A 22,395-nucleotide genomic window follows, 5' to 3' on the forward strand; every position below is an offset into this window, starting at 1 on the left:
CTCACTCGCTTCCTTCCTTTCTTCCGTTCCTCACTCGCTTCCTTCCTTCCCTCTCTGAGGTAATCAATACTCTGTGCATCCTTGTCTGTAGCTGAGGAAGATGCAGGAGGTGCTGGAGAGGATTCAGGAGCAGATGCAACACAGCCAGAGAGGCAGCTGCTGATTCTCCCATGATCCCCCACAGCAGAGCCTGACCACCAGAGGGCGCCAGAGGAGCCTGACCACCGGTAGAAGCCCCCCATGCTGCCGTATGCTGGTCCCAGCCGGGATAAGAAAGCTCAAACCTTCACTCCAGCTGACTCTGAGTTAGTGGGTTAGTTAGCAGCCTCTTAACTAGTGTAAATATTAGTGCTGGTTATCGGCCACAGCAGCCATGATGCCGGACTTCACCTTCAACGCTTTGCTGCTCGGGTCCTTTTGTCATTTTCTATCTTTGGTGCCGTTTGTTTTGTAAGGAGCAGAAAGTGGAAAACTATTAAAAGTTTGACTGAAAACTCAGGAGCAAAGACGTGTTGTAAAGGTAATAAGATTTATTAAGAATCTTTATTATTCCATCAGCATAATTCTTCATCATTAATATGTTTTATCCATAATCATTGTTATCTTAAACGGTGGACAGTTAGCTCTAAAAGGCAGCCAGAGTGTACAGGCGATATATAACTTAAGACTTTCTCCATAGGGAAAACATGTTTTTATATTCATATATAATATCAATGAGGTCCAAGAGTCTGCCCACGTTATACAGTATTGTACATGGTCCCAAAAACAAACAATAAAAGGAACAAAACTGCAACCTACATGCAAAGTAAAAGGTTTAAGATGCATTCACATGCGTACGATCACAGATCTACAAAACTTTCATACGTACAAAGATTACAAAACTCAGATTTAATATCGTTGTTACGCTATCCGGAGACTTTTTCTGTTACTTTCTTTCCTCTCCATGTGTCAGCTGTCATTAAAACAGAAGAAGAAGAGGAGGAGGAGGAGCCTCTTCCAGCCGCGGTGTGTTCATGGTCAGCTGGGCGGTCACAGTGTTTGGGAGACTGAGTGTAGGCACACGCCATAAAAAAATAACCTGCACGTGCACGTGAAGCGCACGTGAAGCAGGGACAGTACGGGCTCAACCAGAGAGACGCAGACGGACAGGAATGTGCACGGAAACACAGCTTTGGGCTCACAACACGCTTCCTGTTCTGAAGTAGAAAATATTGTCTGAGATTTTCATAGATTTAGTTTGGGGGGGGGGGTCTGCTGGATCCAAACCAACTGAACCGAAGTGCTCATGAGCTCCCTGCAGCCGTCTCCCATCACAGGACCGCGGTCACACGGGCCGAGTCCAGCAGGGGGCGCTGTGCCTTAAAAAGATGGCGGAAACCTGTAACTCCTTCAGTGCCACAACACGAGGTTCAGAGCAAACCCGTCGCTGAATGTCAGGGAGCAGGTTCGGCCCGGTTCTGAGCAGGTTCTGCCCGGTTCTGAGCAGGTTCTGCCCGGTTCTGGGCAGGTTCGGCCCAGTTCTGTGCAGGTTCGGCCCGGTTCTGAGCAGGTTCAGTCCGGTTCTGAGCAGGTTCGGCCCGGTTCTGGGCAGGTTCGGCCCGGTTCTGTGCAGGTTCTGAGGAGGTTCTGAGCAGGTTCGGTCCGGTTCTGTGCAGGTTCTGAGGAGGTTCTGAGCAGGTTCGGTCCGGTTCTGTGCAGGTTCTGGTTCCACTGAGCAGTGGAATGATGTGAAAGGATCACAGATTAAATGAAGCCACAGAGCTTCTCACTGCGGGGCGAAGCTGGAGTGAAGTTCTTCTACTTTTAATCACAAAAATATATTTATGAACCAACCCTGACCTCTGACCTTTGACCTCTTCGTGTGAACAGAACCGACTGTTTCTGAGAATCCGCTTACTTTGCATTAAAATCCACAAACTAACACACTTTACTGGGATCAAAGCGGAAAAAACCTGCGAATAAAGCAACAATCTTCCTGCCTGGACCGAGCCCCCCTGGATCCCACCGAGCCCCCCCTGGATCCCACCGAGCCCCCCTGGATCCCACCGAGCCCCCCTGGATCCCACCGAGCCCCCCTGGCCGCTGCTCCAGCAGCAGAACCAGAACCAGAACCAGAGCAGAACCCGTCCCTCAGAGTGAATAAAAGGTGAATCCGTGAGGCCTGAGAGGGAGCCGAGGTTCTCATGTTAGTGCTTCTGGGAGGAGAGGAAGGAAGGAGGAGAGGAAGGAAGGAGGAGAGGAGGGAAGGAGGAGAGGAGGAAGGAAGGAGGAGAGGAGGAAGGAGAGGAAGGAAGAGAGGAGGAAGGAGAGGAAGGAAGAGAGGAGGAAGGAAGGAGGAGAGGAGGAGGAGAGGAGGGAAGGAAGAAGGAGAGGAGGAAGGAGGAGAGGAGGAAGGAAGGAGGAGAGGAGGAAGGAAGAAGGAGAGGAAGGAAGGAGGAGAGGAGGAAGGAAGGAGGAGAGGAGGAAGGAAGAAGGAGAGGAAGGAAGGAGGAGAGGAGAGGAGGAAGGAGGAGGAGAGGAAGGAAGGAGGAGAGGAGGAAGGAGGAGAGGAGGAAGGAAGGAAGGAAGGAGGAGAGGAAGGAAGGAGGAGAGGAGGGAAGGAAGGAAGGAGGAGGAGAGGAGGGGAGGAGAGGAGGAAGGAGGAGAGGAGGGAAGGAAGGAGGAGAGGAGGGAAGGAAGGAGGAGAGGAGGAAGGAAGAAGGAGAGGAGGAAGGAGGAGAGGAGGAAGGAAGGAGGAGAGGAAGGAAGGAAGGAGGAGAGGAAGGAAGGAAGGAAGGAGGAGAGGAGGAAGGAAGGAGGAGAGGAGGAGGAGAGGAAGGAAGGAGGAGAGGAAGGAAGGAAGGAGGAGAGGAAGGAAGGAAGGAGGAGAGGAGGAAGGAAGGAGGAGAGGAAGGAGGAGAGGAGAGGAGGAAGGAGGAGAGGAGAGGAGGAAGGAGGAAGAAGGAGCAGAGGTCAAACTAAGTCTCATTTTTCCCACACTGAGCCGCTGCTTTAAAGTGGCTCAAACATCCAGATGTTCAGGTCCAGCTGCTGGCAGCATGCGCCGCTCTGAGCTCGCCGCTCTGAGCTCGCCGCTCTGAGCTCGCCGCTCTGAGCTCGCCGCTCATCAGTGAGTCACGCCTGCGTTTCAGGCCAGTTTCAGCGTGCTGACGGGGAAGGTCGGCACCGTAACCATGGTGACGGGGTTGAGCACAGCCGCCTGTCCGACCAGCTGAGGGTGGGGGGCCAGCACGGCTGTGGGTTTCCCCAGCGACGGGCTGCCCTGGCTCACCTGGGCGCCGTTAGTGTTGGCGGGGGGAGGAGCCTGCTGCACGTGGGTGAAGGTGTGCGTGATGTGGCCCACCACGGTGGGCTGGGACACGCCCTGGGGGTAGAGCGCCGGGAGGTGGGGGGCGCCCAGGTGAGCCACCGGGTGGACGGTGATGTGTCCGATGGGCTGGGGGGCAGAGGGGGAGGGGCCTGGCGAGGGGGCGATGTGCGTCAGGTGTTTGGCTGGAAGGGCGTGATTGACAGCCTGGATGACCGAAGGGTGGGAAACGGCGGCGTGAGCGATGACCGTGGGCTGGACCTGCACAGCTGGGACAGGATGTGGGGGGGGCGGGGCTGGGGCGATGGCTTGGGGCGGACCCGAGGTGGCGAGGACCCCGGACAGAGGCAGAGCGGCGTGCTGGATGGACAGGTGAGGCGTGAGCAGCGCCTGGGCCTGTAAGATGGGGGGAGCTGGCGCCGGGGGGGCGGGAACATCTGGGTCCTCCTGCTCGTAGTTGTCTTCTCCTTCTGCGGGGAACACACAGTCATCAGCACACGCAACACAAGCCCCGCCCCCACGGCGTGCCGAGTCTCTCACCTGAGGCGGTGGACGTGGACGCCTGGTCGTCCTCCGGCTGGACGGTCTGCCGCAGGACGCGCTCCATCTCCACCACGTCCATCACCTGGCTCAGCTCGTTCTTCAGCTCCGCCAAACGCTGCTGCGTGGCGATCTTCTCCCTGGCCAGGCGCTCCATCTCGTGCTCGTACTCCTTCTCCTTGCGCTTCAGCGTCTTGCGGGGGAGACACAGGCAGCAGAGCGCACGTGAGTGCACGGCCAGAGCCACTTCTGACAGAGATCAGAGCGTGGTCACGCAGCCTAACGGGGGCGTTTGGGACGAAACGGCGGCACGCCAGAGCAGAAAGCTGAGCGTCTGAGGCAGGAACGGGTCAAAAAGAGTCAAAAAGGGTCATAAAGGGTCAAAACGAGTTTAAAAAAAAAAAGGGTCAAAAAGGGTTAAAAAGAGTCAAAGGTCAAAAAGTGGTAAAAAAAAAAAAGAGTCAAAAAGAATCAAAACGAGTCAAAAAACGAGTCAAAAAGTGGTCACACAGCCTAACGGGGGCGTTTGGGACGAAACGGCGGTACGCCAGAGCAGAAAGCTGGGCGTCTGAGGCAGGAACGACTCAAAAAGGGTCAAAAAGAGTCAAAACGAGTCAAAAAGGGTCAAAAAGGGTAAAAAAAAGAGTTTTAAAAAAGGGTCAAAAAGAGTTTAAAAAAAAGGGTCAAAAAGGGTAAAAAAAAACGAGTCAAAAAGAGTCAAAACGAGTCAAAGTGGCCACGCAGCCTAACGGGGGCGTTTGGGACGAAACGGCGGTACGCCAGAGCAGAAAGCTGGGCGTCTGAGGCAGGAACGACTCAAAAAGGGTCAAAAAGAGTCAAAACGAGTCAAAAAGGGTCAAAAAGGGTAAAAAAGAGTTAAAAAAAAAAAAAGGGTCAAAAAGAGTAAAAAAAACTAGTCAAAAAGTGGTCACGCAGCCTAACGGGGGCGTTTGGGACGAAACGACAGCGCGTTTGAGGCAGGAACGAGTCATAAAGGGTCAAAAAAGAGTAAACAAAAGGGTAAAAAAAACCTGTCAAAATGTGTCAAAGGGTCAAAAAGAGTCAAACGGGTCAAAAAAAGGGTCAAAAAGAGTCTGTTTGCCTAATGTTAGCCGAACATGTTAGAGAGGCCCGGCAGGGCAGCAGAACATGTTGGGGGGGTAGGTTTCATCAGCAGAGCATCAAACAGGACTTGGACCGCTAATTTAGAACAATTCAAACATGCTGTTGGGCTGATTTGCTGTAAAAACCTACTGAAAATAAAAAGAAGCTTTTTGACATTATTTCTGTCGTTATTCCTCGACACATTCCCCCCCCCCAACCATCTCTGTGTTTCTGAGTCAGCTGAACACCAAACGGCAGGGAGCAGGGAAGGAGGGAAGAAAGGAGGTGAGGGAAGGAGGAGAGGGAGTAAGGAAGGAGGAGAGGGAGGAAAGGCTGTAAGGAAGGAGGAGAACGTGTAGCTCAGTGACCCCTAACCCCTTCAGGATTAATAACATGTAGTTCAGTGACCCCTAACCCCTAAAGCCCAGGTTTGAGCTTTCATGTGAATATCAAAGCAAGAGCCAAAGAGCTCCAAATTCCTACGTCAGAGGTACAGCGAACGCAGCATCGTCTTAGTCTGAGAGTAACTCTGAGAGTAACTGTGCAGCTCGCTGACCTCAGACACCCAAATCTCACCTCCTTTCTGTCTAAACTTGCATAACTTTGACCCAGCTGCTCCTGAAGCGCACGTCTGAAGCGCACGTCTGAAGCGCACGTCTGAAGCGCACGTCTGAAGCGCACGTCTGAAGCGCACGTCTGAAGCGCACGTGTGCCTCCACCGACACCAACACAAGGTCGTCCAATACCAACCCAGACACCTCTCCTGCTGCAGCACATCACCAAGGAAACGGCTGCCCCCCTGTAGCCGTTTCCTTGGCAACCTCACATGCGAGGATCTGGCTGCTTGAGCAGGATCTTGTCCTCTAATTGGTTGAGGCGCACGGGTCCAAACAGGGATGATGTCACTGCCAGCGTCCTCTTTCTCCTCCCCCCTCCCTCCCCTCTTATCCTCCCCCTTTCAGCCCGTCCTGCTCATAATTCAGAGGTGAACTGCAGCCAGATGATATTTGCTGTGATGGGTGTCCTTGCCTTCGTCTCTCGTCTGGCACGAGGACAGAAGGACGGCGACACGGCGTCCAAAACATCTGACGGAGACACCAGGAACCAACCGACTACAGCGCCCTGGCAACCTGCCGCCCGTTACCGTGGTTACCGAGCGTTCAGGGTGCTGGAGACAGCGGGGTGACACAGAGCAAGAAGCAGCCGACGTAAATGCTGCTGATCTGTGCCCGTTCCACCGTGGTAACCATGGAGACGGCACCTGTCGCCGGCCCCCTCCCTCTGAGGGAGCGGGGGGGGGGGCACCGGGCCTTTTCTCGCCATGTGCTCAGAGCTCACATGGCTCAGAGAGAGGAGAGGTTTACATGAGGAGAGGAAACAGGCCGGGAGGGGGGAGGCTGTTTAACTTTAATAAGAATATAAATACAAGTTTAATCAGGTTTAATAATATAAATACAAGTTTAATAAGAATATAAATACAAGTTTAATCATTTAACTTTAATAATAATAATATAGAATATAAATTTAATATAAATACAAGTTTAATAATAATATAAATATAAAATAAATATAAGTTTAATCATTTTAGTTTAATAATATAATATAAATGTAATAATATAAGTTTAATAATATAAATATAATAATACAATATAAATATAAGTTTAATAATATAATTATAAGTTTAATAATATGATATAAATATTAGTTTAATAATATAATTATAAGTTTAATAATATAACTATAAGTTTAATAATATAATAATTATAAGTTTAATAATATAATAATTATAAGTTTAATAATATAATATAAGTTTAATACACGTAAACACCGTGTTTAAACACAGGATCAGATCGCTCTGATGGTCCACATCCTGACTCTTTCACTAAAGGTCTGAACAGAAATGTCCTTGAACGCAGCATTAAATCGCCGTGAGCTTCTCAGATGGTTACTTCGCTGTCAGTCCCGTTTGGAACAAATTCCTTCAACTCGCGGCCTAATTTAGCTCCTTCCACAGACTCCTTTCCACTGCATTTTACACTGAATCATATCAAAGCTTCGCCTCCAGGCTGCAGAAACCTGCACCTTTCAGGCTTTCAGCTTCACACCTTCATGCTGGGTCTGGATAATTCTGCTTGTTCTACCTGTCCCTGAACGCCTCCTGGAGCTCAACCCCTTCAGCACAGGGCTAATAGGGGCTAATAAGGGCTAATAAGGGCTGATAAGTCAGACTAACGCAGAAACCTGCACCTTTCAGGCTTTCAGCTTCACACCTTCATACTGGGTCTGGATAATTCTGCTTGTTCTAACTGTCCCTGAACGCCTCCTGGAGCTCAACCCGTTCAGCACAGGGCTAATAGGGGCTAATAAGGGCTAATAGGGGCTAATAAGTCAAACTAATGCAGAAACGTGCACCTTTCAGGCTTTCAGCTTCACACTTTCCCCTCCATGCTGGGTCCGGATAATTCTGCTTGTTCTAACTGTCCCTGAACGCCTCCTGGAGCTCAACCCCTTCAGCACAGGGCTAATAGGGGCTAATAAGGGCTAATAGGGGCTAATAAGGGCTGATAAGTCAGACTAATGCAGAAACCTGCACCTTTCAGGCTTTCAGCTTCACACTTTCCCCTCCATGCTGGGTCTGGATAATTCCGCCTGTTCTAACTGTCCATGAACGCCTCCTGGAACTCAACCCCTTCAGCACAGGGCTAATAAGGGCTAATAGGGGCTAATAGGGGCTGATAAGTCAGACTAACGCAGAAACATGCACCTTTCAGGCTTTCAGCTTCACACTTTCCCCTCCATGCTGGGTCTGGATAATTCCGCCCATTCTAACTGTCCATGAACGCCTCCTGGAGCTCAACCCCTTCAGCACAGGGCTAATAGGGGCTAATAAGGGCTAATAGGGGATAATAGGGGCTAATAGGGGCTGATAAGTCAGACTAACGCAGAAACGTTCACCTTTTAGCTTCACACTTTCCCCTTCATGCTGGGTCTGGATAATTCCGCCTGTTCTAACTGTCCATGAACGCCCCTGGAGCTCAACCCCTTCAGCACAGGGCTAATAGGGGCTAATATGGGCTAATAGGGGCTAATAAGGGCTGATAAGTCAGACTAACGCAGAAACCTGCACCTTTCAGGCTTTCAGCTTCACACTTTCCCCTTCATGCTGGGTCTGGATAATTCTGCTGGTTCTAACTGTCCATGAACGCCTCCTGGAGCTCAACCCCTTCAGCACAGGGCTAATAGGGGCTAATATGGGCTAATAGGGGCTAATAAGGGCTGATAAGTCAGACTAATGCAGAAACCTGCACCTTTCAGGCTTTCAGCTTCACACTTTCCCCTTCATACTGGGTCTGGATAATTCCGCCTGTTCTAACTGTCCATGAATGCCTCCTGGAGCTCAACCCCTTCAGCACAGGGCTAATAGGGGCTAATAAGGGCTAATAGGGGCTGATAAGTCAGACTAACGCAGAAACGTTCACCTTTTAGCTTCACACTTTCCCCTTCATGCTGGGTCTGGATAATTCCGCCTGTTCTAACTGTCCATGAACGCCTCCTGGAGCTCAACCCCTTCAGCACAGGGCTAATAGGGGCTAAAAAGGGCTAATAAGGGCTAATAGTCAGACTAACGCAGAAACCTGCACCTTTCAGGCTTTCAGCTTCACACTTTCCCCTTCATACTGGGTCTGGATAATTCCGCCTGTTCTAACTGTCCATGAATGCCTCCTGGAGCTCAACCCCTTCAGCACAGGGCTAATAGGGGCTAATAAGGGCTAATAGGGTCTGATAAGTCAGACTAACGCAGAAACGTGCACCTTTCAGTCTTTCAGCTTCACACTTTCCCCTTCATACTGGGTCTGGATAATTCCGCCTGTTCTAACTGTCCATGAATGCCTCCTGGAGCTCAACCCCTTCAGCACAGGGCTAATAGGGGCTAATAAGGGCTAATAGGGTCTGATAAGTCAGACTAACGCAGAAACGTGCACCTTTCAGTCTTTCAGCTTCACACTTTCCCCTTCATGCTGGGTCTGGATAATTCCGCCTGTTCTAACTGTCCATGAACGCCTCCTGGAGCTCAACCCCTTCAGCACAGGGCTAATAGGGGCTAAAAAGGGCTAATAAGGGCTAATAGTCAGACTAACGCAGAAACCTGCACCTTTCAGGCTTTCAGCTTCACACTTTCCCCTTCATACTGGGTCTGGATAATTCCGCCTGTTCTAACTGTCCATGAATGCCTCCTGGAGCTCAACCCCTTCAGCACAGGGCTAATAGGGGCTAATAGGGGCTAATAAGGGCTGATAAGTCAGACTAACGCAGAAACGTGCACCTTTCAGGCTTTCAGCTTCACACTTTCCCCTTCATACTGGGTCTGGATAATTCCGCCTGTTCTAACTGTCCATGAATGCCTCCTGGAGCTCAACCCCTTCAGCACAGGGCTAATAGGGGCTAATAAGGGCTAATAGGGGCTAATAAGGGCTAATAGGGGCTGATAAGTCAGACTAACGCAGAAACGTTCACCTTTTAGCTTCACACTTTCCCCTTCATGCTGGGTCTGGATAATTCCGCCTGTTCTAACTGTCCCTGAACGCCTCCTGGAGCTCAACCCCTTCAGCACGGAGCTAATAGGGGCTAAAAAGGGCTAATAGGGGCTGATAAGTCAGACTAACGCAGAAACATGCCCTCCAAGTGTTGCACAAAACACAGAACACTGCATTCATTCACCACCTCCTCATCATAAGCCGATTCACCGCCGTCCCGCCGCCACGGCGCCACGGCGCCACGGCACGCAACAAAGCAGGTAACCTGGATCAATCGGCCGGGACAGAGGGCTCGGAAACACCAGAAAACAGCACATTAAAACAAGCAGGAGCTCTGCTTCTACCGTTTGCTGGGAACACTGAGAGGTAACGGAGGCTTTTACCTGAATGTAACGCAGCGCACTGCGCAGAACGCTGAGGTTGGAGGTTTTCTTCTCATCAACATTAGGAACGTTCTTCTTCAAAGTCTCAAAACACTCTTTGAGATGTGCTCGCCTGAAGAGTCAGAGATAAAGTCACACGTTTTGGGATTCTTTGGCCAAAAGTCACTGTTAAAACATTTAAAACTCCACTTTTGATTGGCTGAGACGGCCTGAAGCCACGCCCCTCTGAGTGAGGTTAATCCTGATTATTTCAGCCAACAATAAGAGCTTCCTGCCGCCATGTCTCACCTGTTCTTTTCCAGCTTGTTGTGCACCTCTCTGGTCCCGGCGCTGGAAACAGAAGAAGAAGAACACAAGCATCAGATGAAGGCCCTCTGAGCCGCTCTGCTGCCCTACCAACACGTGCAGAAACTGACCCTCCGGGCCTCCGCTTCCCTTCCATCCCCCTCAGGTCCTCTATCGTCACGCCGTTGGGCCGCGGCTGCGGCGTGGGCGGAGCCTGCCGAGGAACCAGTGCATGATGGGAGCCGTTAGTGTTGATGGAGGCTGGGTACTGAAGCTGAGGCTTTACGTCAATCAGCTGCTGGCTCGGCTCCACTTTGATCTGGGAGGTGCACAGCAGGTGCTGCGGCGCCGCCGGCTGCAGCAGCAGCTGCGGGGGGGGGGAAGCGTGCTCTTTTTTGACCGGCGGGGGGCTGTTGAGCGACGTTGCCGCCGCAGCCACCGGCGTTGTGAGCGGGAGGGGCGGGACAGAGGGCGTGACCACCGGGACCATTGGGATGACGGCAATGGGGACTTGAGCAGGCGGGAGGGAGGGCGGCGGGGGGGCGGGGGGGTGAGGCGGCTGCTGGCTGACAGCATCATCGGCCCAGTGGTTGGCTTTGGCCGGCGGGGACGACGTCACGGGATCCACACGCCTCGACTCGGCCTCCCTGCTGATGAGATCCCGCTCCTTGCACAGCTCGTCTTCTGCAGGGAAAAGAAGAGCCGCGAGGGCAAGAAGAGACACTGAAGGGGTGAGAAACAGAGTAAAAATACACTGAAGGGGTGAGAAACAGAGTAAAAATACACTGAAGGGGTGAGAAACAGAGTAAAAATACACTGAAGGGGTGAGAAACAGAGTAAAAATACACTGAAGGGGTGAGAAACAGTAAAAATACACTGAAGGGGTGAGAAAAAGAGTAAAAATACACTGAAGGGGTGAGAAACAGAGTAAAAATACACTGAAGGGGTGAGAAACAGAGTAAAAATACACTGAAGGGGTGAGAAACAGAGTAAAAATACACTGAAGGGGTGAGAAACAGAGTAAAAATACACCGAAGGGGTGAGAAACAGAGTAAAAATACACTGAAGGGGTGAGAAACAGAGTAAAAATACACCGAAGGGGTGAGAAACAGAGTAAAAATACACTGAAGAGGTGAGAAACAGAGTAAAAATACACTGAAGGGGTGAGAAACAGAGTAAAAATACACTGAAGGGGTGAGAAACAGAGTAAAAATACACTGAAGGGGTGAGAAACAGAGTAAAAATACACTGAAGGGGTGAGAAACAGAGTAAAAATACACTGAAGGGGTGAGAAACAGAGTAAAAATACACTGAAGGGGTGAGAAACAGAGTAAAAATACACCGAAGGGGTGAGAAACAGAGTAAAAATACACCGAAGAGGTGAGAAACAGAGTAAAAATACACTGAAGGGGTGAGAAACAGAGTAAAAATACACCGAAGGGGTGAGAAACAGAGTAAAAATACACCGAAGGGGTGAGAAACAGAGTAAAAATACACTGAAGGGGTGAGAAACAGAGTAAAAATACACTGAAGGGGTGAGAAACAGAGTAAAAATACACCGAAGGGGTGAGAAACAGAGTAAAAATACACTGAAGGGGTGAGAAACAGTAAAAATACACTGAAGGGGTGAGAAACAGAGTAAAAATACACTGAAGGGGTGAGAAACAGAGTAAAAATACACTGAAGGGGTGAGAAACAGAGTAAAAATACACTGAAGGGGTGAGAAACAGAGTAAAAATACACTGAAGGGGTGAGAAACAGTAAAAATACACTGAAGGGGTGAGAAAAAGAGTAAAAATACACTGAAGGGGTGAGAAACAGAGTAAAAATACACTGAAGGGGTGAGAAACAGAGTAAAAATACACTGAAGGGGTGAGAAACAGAGTAAAAATACACTGAAGGGGTGAGAAACAGAGTAAAAATACACTGAAGGGGTGAGAAACAGAGTAAAAATACACCGAAGGGGTGAGAAACAGAGTAAAAATACACCGAAGAGGTGAGAAACAGAGTAAAAATACACTGAAGGGGTGAGAAACAGAGTAAAAATACACTGAAGGGGTGAGAAACAGAGTAAAAATACACTGAAGGGGTGAGAAACAGAGTAAAAATACACCGAAGGGGTGAGAAACAGAGTAAAAATACACCGAAGGGGTGAGAAACAGAGTAAAAATACACCGAAGAGGTGAGAAACAGAGTAAAAATACACTGAAGGGGTGAGAAACAGAGTAAAAATACACTGAAGGGGTGAGAAACAGAGTAAAAATACACTGAAGGGGTGAGAAACAGAGTAAAAATACACCGAAGGGGTGAGAAACAGAGTAAAAATACACCGAAGGGGTGAGAAACAGAGTAAAAATACACCGAAGGGGTGAGAAACAGAGGAAAAATACACCGAAGGGGTGAGAAACAGAGTAAAAATACACCGAAGGGGTGAGAAACAGAGTAAAAATACACCGAAGGGGTGAGAAACAGAGGAAAAATACACCGAAGGGGTGAGAAACAGTAGGAAACCAGTTAGGAGAGCAGTTAGGAGAGCAGTTAGGAGAGCAGTTAGGAGACCAGTTAGGAGAGCAGTTAGGAGACCAGTTAGGAAACCAGTTAGGAAACCAGTTAGGAAACCAGTTAGGAGACCAGTTAGGAGACCAGTTAGGAGACCAGTTAGGAAACCAGTTAGGAGACCAGTTAGGAGACCAGTTAGGAGAGCAGTTAGGAGAGCAGTTAGGAGAGCAGTTAGGAGAGCAGTTTGGAAACCAGTTAGGAAACCAGTTAGGAAACCAGTTAGGAAACCAGTTAGGAGACCAGTTAGGAGAGCAGTTAGGAGAGCAGTTAGGAGACCAGTTAGGAGACCAGTTAGGAAACCAGTTAGGAAACCAGTTAGGAAACCAGTTAGGAGAGCAGTTAGGAGAGCAGTTAGGAGAGCAGTTAGGAGAGCAGTTAGGAGAGCAGTTAGGAGAGCAGTTAGGAGAGCAGTTAGGAGAGCAGTTAGGAAACCAGTTAGGAGACCAGTTAGGAGACCAGTTAGGAGACCAGTTAGGAAACCAGTTAGGAAACCAGTTAGGAAACCAGTTAGGAAACCAGTTAGGAGACCAGTTAGGAGACCAGTTAGGAGAGCAGTTAGGAGAGCAGTTTGGAAACCAGTTAGGAAACCAGTTAGGAAACCAGTTAGGAGACCAGTTAGGAAACCAGTTAGGAGACCAGTTAGGAGAGCAGTTAGGAAACCAGTTAGGAAACCAGTTAGGAGACCAGTTAGGAGAGCAGTTAGGAGAGCAGTTAGGAAACCAGTTAGGAGAGCAGTTAGGAAACCAGTTAGGAGAGCAGTTAGGAAACCAGTTAGGAGACCAGTTAGGAGACCAGTTAGGAAACCAGTTAGGAGAGCAGTTAGGAGAGCAGTTAGGAGACCAGTTAGGAAACCAGTTAGGAAACCAGTTAGGAGACCAGTTAGGAGACCAGTTAGGAGAGCAGTTAGGAGAGCAGTTAGGAGAGCAGTTTGGAAACCAGTTAGGAGACCAGTTAGGAAACCAGTTAGGAGACCAGTTAGGAGAGCAGTTAGGAAACCAGTTAGGAAACCAGTTAGGAGAGCAGTTAGGAGAGCAGTTAGGAGAGCAGTTAGGAGAGCAGTTAGGAAACCAGTTAGGAGAGCAGTTAGGAAACCAGTTAGGAGAGCAGTTAGGAGACCAGTTAGGAGAGCAGTTAGGAGAGCAGTTAGGAGAGCAGTTAGGAGAGCAGTTAGGAGAGCAGTTAGGAGAGCAGTTAGGAGAGCAGTTAGGAAACCAGTTAGGAAACCAGTTAGGAAACCAGTTAGGAGACCAGTTAGGAGAGCAGTTAGGAAACCAGTTAGGAGAGCAGTTAGGAGAGCAGTTAGGAAACCAGTTAGGAAACCAGTTAGGAGACCAGTTAGGAGACCAGTTAGGAGACCAGTTAGGAGAGCAGTTAGGAAACCAGTTAGGAAACCAGTTAGGAAACCAGTTAGGAGACCAGTTAGGAAACCAGTTAGGAGACCAGTTAGGAGAGCAGTTAGGAAACCAGTTAGGAAACCAGTTAGGAAACCAGTTAGGAGAGCAGTTAGGAAACCAGTTAGGAGAGCAGTTAGGAGAGCAGTTAGGAGAGCAGTTAGGAGAGCAGTTAGGAGAGCAGTTAGGAGAGCAGTTAGGAGAGCAGTTAGGAAAGCAGTTAGGAAACCAGTTAGGAGAGCAGTTAGGAGAGCAGTTAGGAGAGCAGTTAGGAGAGCAGTTAGGAGACCAGTTAGGAGAGCAGTTAGGAGACCAGTTAGGAAACCAGTTAGGAAACCAGTTAGGAAACCAGTTAGGAGACCAGTTAGGAGACCAGTTAGGAGACCAGTTAGGAAACCAGTTAGGAAACCAGTTAGGAAACCAGTTAGGAGACCAGTTAGGAGACCAGTTAGGAGAGCAGTTAGGAGAGCAGTTAGGAGAGCAGTTAGGAGAGCAGTTAGGAGAGCAGTTTGGAAACCAGTTAGGAAACCAGTTAGGAAACCAGTTAGGAAACCAGTTAGGAAACCAGTTAGGAGACCAGTTAGGAGAGCAGTTAGGAGAGCAGTTAGGAGACCAGTTAGGAGACCAGTTAGGAAACCAGTTAGGAAACCAGTTAGGAGAGCAGTTAGGAGAGCAGTTAGGAGAGCAGTTAGGAGAGCAGTTAGGAGAGCAGTTAGGAAACCAGTTAGGAGACCAGTTAGGAGACCAGTTAGGAGACCAGTTAGGAGACCAGTTAGGAAACCAGTTAGGAAACCAGTTAGGAAACCAGTTAGGAAACCAGTTAGGAGACCAGTTAGGAGACCAGTTAGGAGAGCAGTTAGGAGAGCAGTTTGGAAACCAGTTAGGAAACCAGTTAGGAAACCATTTAGGAGACCAGTTAGGAAACCAGTTAGGAGACCAGTTAGGAGAGCAGTTAGGAAACCAGTTAGGAAACCAGTTAGGAGACCAGTTAGGAGAGCAGTTAGGAGAGCAGTTAGGAAACCAGTTAGGAGAGCAGTTAGGAAACCAGTTAGGAGAGCAGTTAGGAAACCAGTTAGGAGACCAGTTAGGAGACCAGTTAGGAAACCAGTTAGGAGAGCAGTTAGGAGAGCAGTTAGGAGACCAGTTAGGAAACCAGTTAGGAAACCAGTTAGGAGACCAGTTAGGAGAGCAGTTAGGAGAGCAGTTAGGAGAGCAGTTAGGAGAGCAGTTTGGAAACCAGTTAGGAGACCAGTTAGGAAACCAGTTAGGAGACCAGTTAGGAGAGCAGTTAGGAAACCAGTTAGGAAACCAGTTAGGAGACCAGTTAGGAGAGCAGTTAGGAGAGCAGTTAGGAAACCAGTTAGGAGAGCAGTTAGGAAACCAGTTAGGAGAGCAGTTAGGAGACCAGTTAGGAGAGCAGTTAGGAGAGCAGTTAGGAGAGCAGTTAGGAGAGCAGTTAGGAGAGCAGTTAGGAGAGCAGTTAGGAAACCAGTTAGGAAACCAGTTAGGAAACCAGTTAGGAGACCAGTTAGGAGAGCAGTTAGGAAACCAGTTAGGAGAGCAGTTAGGAAACCAGTTAGGAAACCAGTTAGGAAACCAGTTAGGAGACCAGTTAGGAGACCAGTTAGGAGACCAGTTAGGAGAGCAGTTAGGAAACCAGTTAGGAAACCAGTTAGGAGACCAGTTAGGAGACCAGTTAGGAAACCAGTTAGGAGACCAGTTAGGAGAGCAGTTAGGAAACCAGTTAGGAAACCAGTTAGGAAACCAGTTAGGAGAGCAGTTAGGAAACCAGTTAGGAGAGCAGTTAGGAGAGCAGTTAGGAGAGCAGTTAGGAGAGCAGTTAGGAAAGCAGTTAGGAAAGCAGTTAGGAAAGCAGTTAGGAAACCAGTTAGGAGAGCAGTTAGGAGAGCAGTTAGGAGAGCAGTTTGGAAACCAGTTAGGAAACCAGTTAGGAAACCAGTTAGGAAACCAGTTAGGAGACCAGTTAGGAGACCAGTTAGGAAACCAGTTAGGAGACCAGTTAGGAGAGCAGTTAGGAAACCAGTTAGGAAACCAGTTAGGAAACCAGTTAGGAAACCAGTTAGGAGAGCAGTTAGGAAACCAGTTAGGAGAGCAGTTAGGAGACCAGTTAGGAGACCAGTTAGGAGAGCAGTTAGGAGAGCAGTTAGGAAAGCAGTTAGGAGACCAGTTAGGAGAGCAGTTAGGAAACCAGTTAGGAGAGCAGTTAGGAGAGCAGTTAGGAGAGCAGTTAGGAGAGCAGTTAGGAGAGCAGTTAGGAAACCAGTTAGGAGAGCAGTTAGGAGAGCAGTTAGGAAACCAGTTAGGAAACCAGTTAGGAAACCAGTTAGGAGAGCGTTGCAGTAGTTAAGGTGGGAGATGACCATGGCCTGCACCAGGAGCTGGGGGGCATGTTGGGTCAGGTATGGTCTGATCTTTCTTATGTTTAGTAATGCAAAGAACGAGTAACCGAGGTAACGGGATCTTTGGAGGTTAGTTGGTCATCAATCAATCAATCAATCAATCACACTGAAGAGGTGAGAAACAGAGTAAAGTTACACCGCTCTGTGTCCCGTCTGCAAGAAATAACTTCATCCGACTCCGAGTGACGCCATCAGGGAGTCAGGAGAGAAGAAGCAGCGAGCTGCTTCCTGATTGGAGGGAACGGCCCTCGCGCTGCGCTGCGATTGGACCGAAGCTGTGCGTGAAGCAGCAGCAGAGGACTGCCGTGCACGGAGACCAAACCAGAGAGTGCACGTGGAACACAGACCCGTTTTATTTGGGCCTGCGAACACGCGACTGAGCCGAGCATCCAGGCTGAAAGCAAAGTGGAAAACCCTCCGTTTCCATGGAAACTGCAAGGTTAGGATCCCAGGGATTCCTCGAACCCGTGCAGCACGCCGCCCGGCGTCTCCAACGGCAACGGCTGGGTGACACTTTCGTTTCTCCACCTGAGAGTTTCCCTTTCTTCTGGCCAAAAGCTCCCCTCGGGCTGATGCTGTCGCCATGGTGACGGACAGCATCAGTACCTCTGGGTTTGATCGACACCTAAACAGCTGATTCAAGGTGAAACCAGACTCTGGGTCTGATGTTCTGCTCCAACATCAGCTGGGTTTGGGTTTGGTACCGTGGGTCGGACCTGAGTTACGCCGAGAAAAAGCGCGTTCACGCCGCTAAAGCGCGCAAATCGAGCCGTTTCATTAAAGGAAAATCAAAACAACAGGTTTGATCTCACGCTGGAGGCCCCACGCGCACACTAAGGTAAATTACATAACCCCCGCAGTGAGGGAGTTGCCCTACTTACCCCCCCTCCGTCTGTCAGTCCAGCCACTGAATGGGGGGGGGCGGGGACGGCGGAGAGCGCGCGGATACGTGTGTGGATGCTCGTAGTTGTGTATCCCGGGGACACGCGGGGGGGTGGGGGTTGCTTTCGTGTGCACGTGGTTGCTGTGGGCGGATCCTAGCACGCGGTAGGGTAAGTATGCAGAGGGGAGGGGGGGGGCTGGCTGTCTGACACGTCATCAGAGGAGAGAAACACAAAAGCACCCCCCCCCCAGTCTGGGATCATTACGTCGGTTGACAAACTCTCGCTTTCACATATTTAAAGTTATGAGCCTGTGTGAGCGCGTGCGGGCCCGCCCCAGTGCGCGTGTGTGTCATGAGATAGCTGAGCGGGGTGTTACGTAAAGAGGCTCGCCACCGCCCTGTCGGTGCTGCTAAATAAAACTGGGTCAGAGCCACTGAAACGGAGCCTTTCGGCACAAATACGCGTAGAAGCTCGCGCGCACCGCTGCGCGCATCCGTCACGCCGTCGCACGCTTTCCTGAACTTATGTGAGCACGTGAGGATGCAAACATGGGACTGATGTTATCTGTGCGGGCTCCACCGTGTCCGGCAGCACGCTCCTCTGCTGCTTCCGCACGCGCACACGCACGGTGAGTGTGTTGAAACTGTGACACACGCCCGTTCACCAGACCACGAGCGCGCAAAGTAGTTGAGAAAAACAACTTTGGCATTTCCGCATTTCGAGTGGACGTTGTGCGCGTGAAGGAGCCGCGCGCGGGCAGCTTGTCGCGGCTCCGCTTCGGTCTGGGGCACGGTGCAACGCACGGTGCAACGCACAAAACCCACAAACGCACCGTTTCGTCATCGGCGGGACAGTTGAAAACGCGAGCCCCGCCGCGGCGCGTGACGGGACCCGTTTCCTCTCACAGCAGAGCCCGTGCACACCCAGTTATTAGCTGTCACGCACGCCCAACTCACCGCGTCTGCCTTGCTGCTGCTGCTGGGCTTGCCATTCCAGGTACCTGGCCGCCTCCAGGAGAGTGTCGATGCTCATTGCGCGTGAGCCCCGCGGCAGGGGACCCGGTGGCCCGGGACGGAAGGAGGAAAAAGACAGGGGGGAAGGCAGCGTCCCCGTTCCGAGCGCCGTGTGCACGGTTCACAGCCGTGCGCCCGAGCCTTTGGCCCCTGGGGTTTCTTCCCGGGAGCGCACGCGGAGTTTTCTGATCCGACCGAACAGAAAGCGGATCCTCGCATCCGTAAAAAAAAAATAGGATCGCAACAAGATGGCGATGCGAGCACGGGAATACACACAACAAGGCGAGTCGTGTTCTCGGCAGGGCCCGCCCCTCCCGGACTCGTGCCCCGCCCTGTTACTACGGCACCACGCAAAACCCGGCGGCCTGCCCGCGCGCCGCTGCTTCACGCGCCAGGCCCACAGACGCCAGGCCCGGCTCGCGTCCGAGCTTCGCGTGCAACATTGAGAGCGCGGCTGCTGTAAAAGCTGCGAGAACAAACGGGCTCCCCGCACACTGCTCCCCTCTCCGTGCGCGTCGGCTCCGCTGACGTCACTGTTCCGTGTTTTCGGTGCAGCAGCGCGCCCGCAGCGCGTGAAGCCCGATCAGGCGTCGGCGAGCCAATCAGCGCTCAGGACAACAAGGCATGGTGCTGGTCCACATGGGCACCCGCCCGGCCTGAGCTCGGCTCATTTGCATGGCGAGAGCGTGACTGCCCCCCCCCCCTGCTGTCTCGGGATCAGAGCTGTCAGTCAAACACAAAGGGGCGTGGCTTGCAGAATGAAGCAGCTGACCACCGCGCACCGTGCGTGTTACTCTCAGGCTGATGCGCAGGGCTTTATTTAGCGACACATCCAGGAGCTTTTCCCGGACTTTCTCCAGTCTGGGCCCACACTTTGCGACTCCCTCCCGGGGAGGCCGCAGCTCTCCTTCCCGGGGAGGCCGCTGCTCTCCCTCCCGGGGAAGCCGCGGCTCTCCCTCCCGGGGAGGCCGCGGCTCTCCTTCCCGGGGAGGCCGCGGCTCTCCCTCCCTCACGGTGTCCAGTTCCTGGACCTGGACCGACTCATGCAGCCCATCAGGGCGCTATTTTCCCCATACAGCGCGCACGTGTGCAGTGAACGCGTGGCTGCATGGTAACAGTCTTTGATTGGAGACGCTCAGTCGCATCTATGCTCCGCCACAGCACAGGTCTGACAGTGTGAGCCAATCACAGACAGCAGAACCGCCTTTCCCTCCACAAACAAGCCCAGATTCATCAGGGGGAACCTTTTAAAGTCCAAAGATGACAGGGAAGCAGCGCACAGGTGAATTAAATGAGCTGCTCTCTGCCAAAGTAAAGGAGGAAGTGAATATTCATTAAGCTGTAGAGAGGAGGGGGGGGGGAAGGGAAGGGCTGACCCAGTTAGAAGTGCTGCATCACTTGTGGCTCGACAGACCGGAAGAAACACTGCAACACAGCGGGCCTTCCAGGGGAAAATGAAAGAGAAGCACCTGGAATACACCTGGAATCACCCCAATAACTGTCTCCAATAACCCCAAACTTCATTTTAAACCTCCTTCTATCCATAATGATCCGATGCAAAGTGTTCCCTCAGACTTCCCCTGCTTTGGGCCCCTGTTCTGAACCCGAGTTTGGGAACATTTGCTGGTTCTTCGGTTCAGTTTTGTCGCCATTTTGCAACATCTCACGCCACAATCCAGCGCCAAACACCTTGGGGTTCCCTGATATGTTCGAATGCTGGTCTCCGGCCACTTGTAGCCGTTAACTCCCTGCAGAGGGAAGTCGTCTGGCCAATAAATGACGCCACTAGAGCGCGCCACATCCTGAGATATCGCCGCCCTCGGGCCCGGCAGCGGGACTCCTGAGGCTGAGGTGAACAGAAGCTGCCGCCGTGCTGCGTTTAAGGCCCGTAGGAAGGAGCCGGTACCGACCTCTGACCTTCAAACCTCGGCATATCCTCACCATGGCGGCTTATTTGGATCAGTGCCGGCTTACAGCGCCTCTCTCTCGGCTGTAATCGGCAGCGGGGGGGACCCAGAAGCTAAATAAATGAGAAAGCTAGAGGTTTTGATGTCTTCTGAGGCGGATGTAGGCCAATGTTTCTACTCCAGCGCTCCTGTGGAGCAACACGAGAGCCAGACTGAGGGTCTCACTCCTCTGAGCTCCACAGGTGCATAAACGGTCCCATTTGCCTGGTTCTCACCTGGTTCCCATCCTGGAAACGGTTGCCGGGTTACCACAGAGGAAGAGGAACAAAGTGAGGCTGGGCTGTACCTGAGGAACAGATATCAGGCGTTACTGGCACCGAATCCTCCTCCACCAGCCGGCACCAGAGATGTGTTCGTGCCGTTGCTGCAGTCCTGCATCCATGCATAAATTATAGCGTCTGTCTGGAACAAAAGTTCTCGTCTCCTGACCCATTTTCTAGTTTTTTTTATTTATTTTTCCTTAAACAAACACTTATTTTTGTGATTCAAACGCCAGCGATGGTCTTCGGGTCCTAAAGTGATTATTTAAAGTCAAAACTCTGCATCAACAGCCACAGGAAGGAGTTTCCAAAGGCCTTCGGGGGGGAAAAGGATGGATTAATACATCAAAATGTATTTAAGCACAGGTTAGGGGTCTAAAAACTACCTAAAAACTACCAACCAGGCCAGAAATCTGGGTTTAGTGATGGATTCAGACCTAAAAACACATTAAGGCAACAACAAAGTCAGCCGACTATCACCTTAAGAATATATCAAGGCTAAAAGATCTGGAAAAACTGCTCCATGCATTCATCTTTAGTCGGTTTGATTATTGTAAAAGCATCTTTAAAAAGTCAGTCAGACACCTGCAGCTCCTCCAGAACTCAGCTGCTGGAGTCCTACTGAGACCAAAGAAGTGGAGCACATCAGTCCAGCTGTGAGGTCTTTCCACCGGCTGCCGGTCCATCAGAGGATAGACTTTAAGGTTCTGATGCTGGTCCATCAGAGGATAGACTTTAAAGTTCTGATGCTGCTCCATCAGAGGATAGACTTTAAGGTTCTGCTGCCGGTCCATCAGAGGATAGACTTTAAGGTTCTGATGCCGGTCCATCAGAGGATAGACTTTAAAGTTCTGATGCCGGTCCATCAGAGGATAGACTTTAAGGTTCTGATGCCGGTCCATCAGAGGATAGACTTTAAAGTTCTGATGCCGGTCCATCAGAGGATAGACTTTAAGGTTCTGCTGCCGGTCCATCAGAGGATAGACTTTAAGGTTCTGATGCTGCTCCATAAAGCTCTGACCTCTGACCTCCTGACCCACTATGAACCTCCCAGACCCCTCAGGTCATCTGGATCCGGTTCTTTATCAGTTCCCAGAGTCAGAACCAGACCTGGAGAAGCTGCATTCAGCTTCTATGCTCCACATGTCTGGAACAAACTCCCAGAAAGCCTCAGATCAGCTGAAACTCTCAGGATTTAAGTCCAGGCTGAAGAAACTTTTGAATAAGTTTCAAAACGGAATCATATTTTAACTGATTTTATCTTTCATTTATATAATTTTTTCTGATTGTATCTATTGTTCTTATTTCTTTCGCTTAAATTCTAAATCCTGCTTTTTATTTCTTCTGTTTTAATGTCTCTGTGAAGCACTTTGAATCACCTTTTCCTTGAATTGTTACAGATAAACTTGCCTTTTTCCTTCATTAATTCTCACAGAGAGTAAAACCAGATTAATCTAACAAACCCTCACTGGTCCTTTTCAACTGAATCTCCTGCATAAAAACAGTCTGTTGCTTTCTTTTCTTTACTTACTTTGTTGAATTGCTACAGATAAACTTCTTCTCCTAAACTGGAGGCAGTGAGAGAACCTGCTGCAGGTCAGGACTGGTTAAGACTGCATTACCCCTGCGTGCACATCTGTCCCTGCGTGCACATCTGTCCCTTTGACCATGCTGCAGCATCCCACCTCCGCCCGAAGCCTCCCTCCATCCAAACCTCTGCTTCCTTCAAAGAAAGCACAGCATCCGC

The 22,395-nt window shown here is 50.5% G+C and overlaps 2 protein-coding genes and 1 long non-coding RNA gene across 3 annotated transcripts in view; 1 reads left to right on the top strand and 2 right to left on the bottom strand.

Moving 5' to 3' along the window:
* LOC140280290 (septin-5-like) overlaps positions 1-408 on the top strand; it is a 19,259-nt gene extending 18,851 nt beyond the window's left edge. The window contains exon 13 of the mRNA XM_072375591.1: positions 92-408. Within this exon, the coding sequence (XP_072231692.1) occupies positions 92-163 (72 nt within the window). The 3' untranslated portion in view covers positions 164-408. The remainder of the gene's footprint in view (positions 1-91) is intronic.
* Positions 409-510: 102 nt separating this feature from the next.
* Positions 511-2,001, bottom strand: LOC140279689 (uncharacterized). Its single transcript, XR_011909354.1, has 2 exons — positions 1,758-2,001; positions 511-1,520 (listed from the first exon to the last, which is right to left on the bottom strand). It is a non-coding gene; the product is annotated as an uncharacterized lncRNA (long non-coding RNA).
* Positions 2,002-2,705: 704 nt separating this feature from the next.
* Positions 2,706-18,845, bottom strand: mntb (MAX network transcriptional repressor b). The gene is made up of 6 exons (XM_072375452.1): positions 18,365-18,845; positions 10,286-10,838; positions 10,158-10,199; positions 9,870-9,981; positions 3,848-4,040; positions 2,706-3,777 (listed from the first exon to the last, which is right to left on the bottom strand). Exons 1-6 carry the CDS (start codon positions 18,438-18,440, stop codon positions 3,128-3,130), a joined length of 1,626 nt encoding a protein of 541 aa, XP_072231553.1. The 5' UTR covers positions 18,441-18,845; the 3' UTR covers positions 2,706-3,127.
* Between the last annotated feature and the right edge of the window lie 3,550 nt (positions 18,846-22,395).

Source organism: Leuresthes tenuis, unplaced genomic scaffold (assembly GCF_036924035.1).
Source record: "Leuresthes tenuis unplaced genomic scaffold, fLeuTen1.0.hap1 SCAF_21, whole genome shotgun sequence".
Classification (NCBI taxonomy): domain Eukaryota; kingdom Metazoa; phylum Chordata; class Actinopteri; order Atheriniformes; family Atherinopsidae; genus Leuresthes; species Leuresthes tenuis.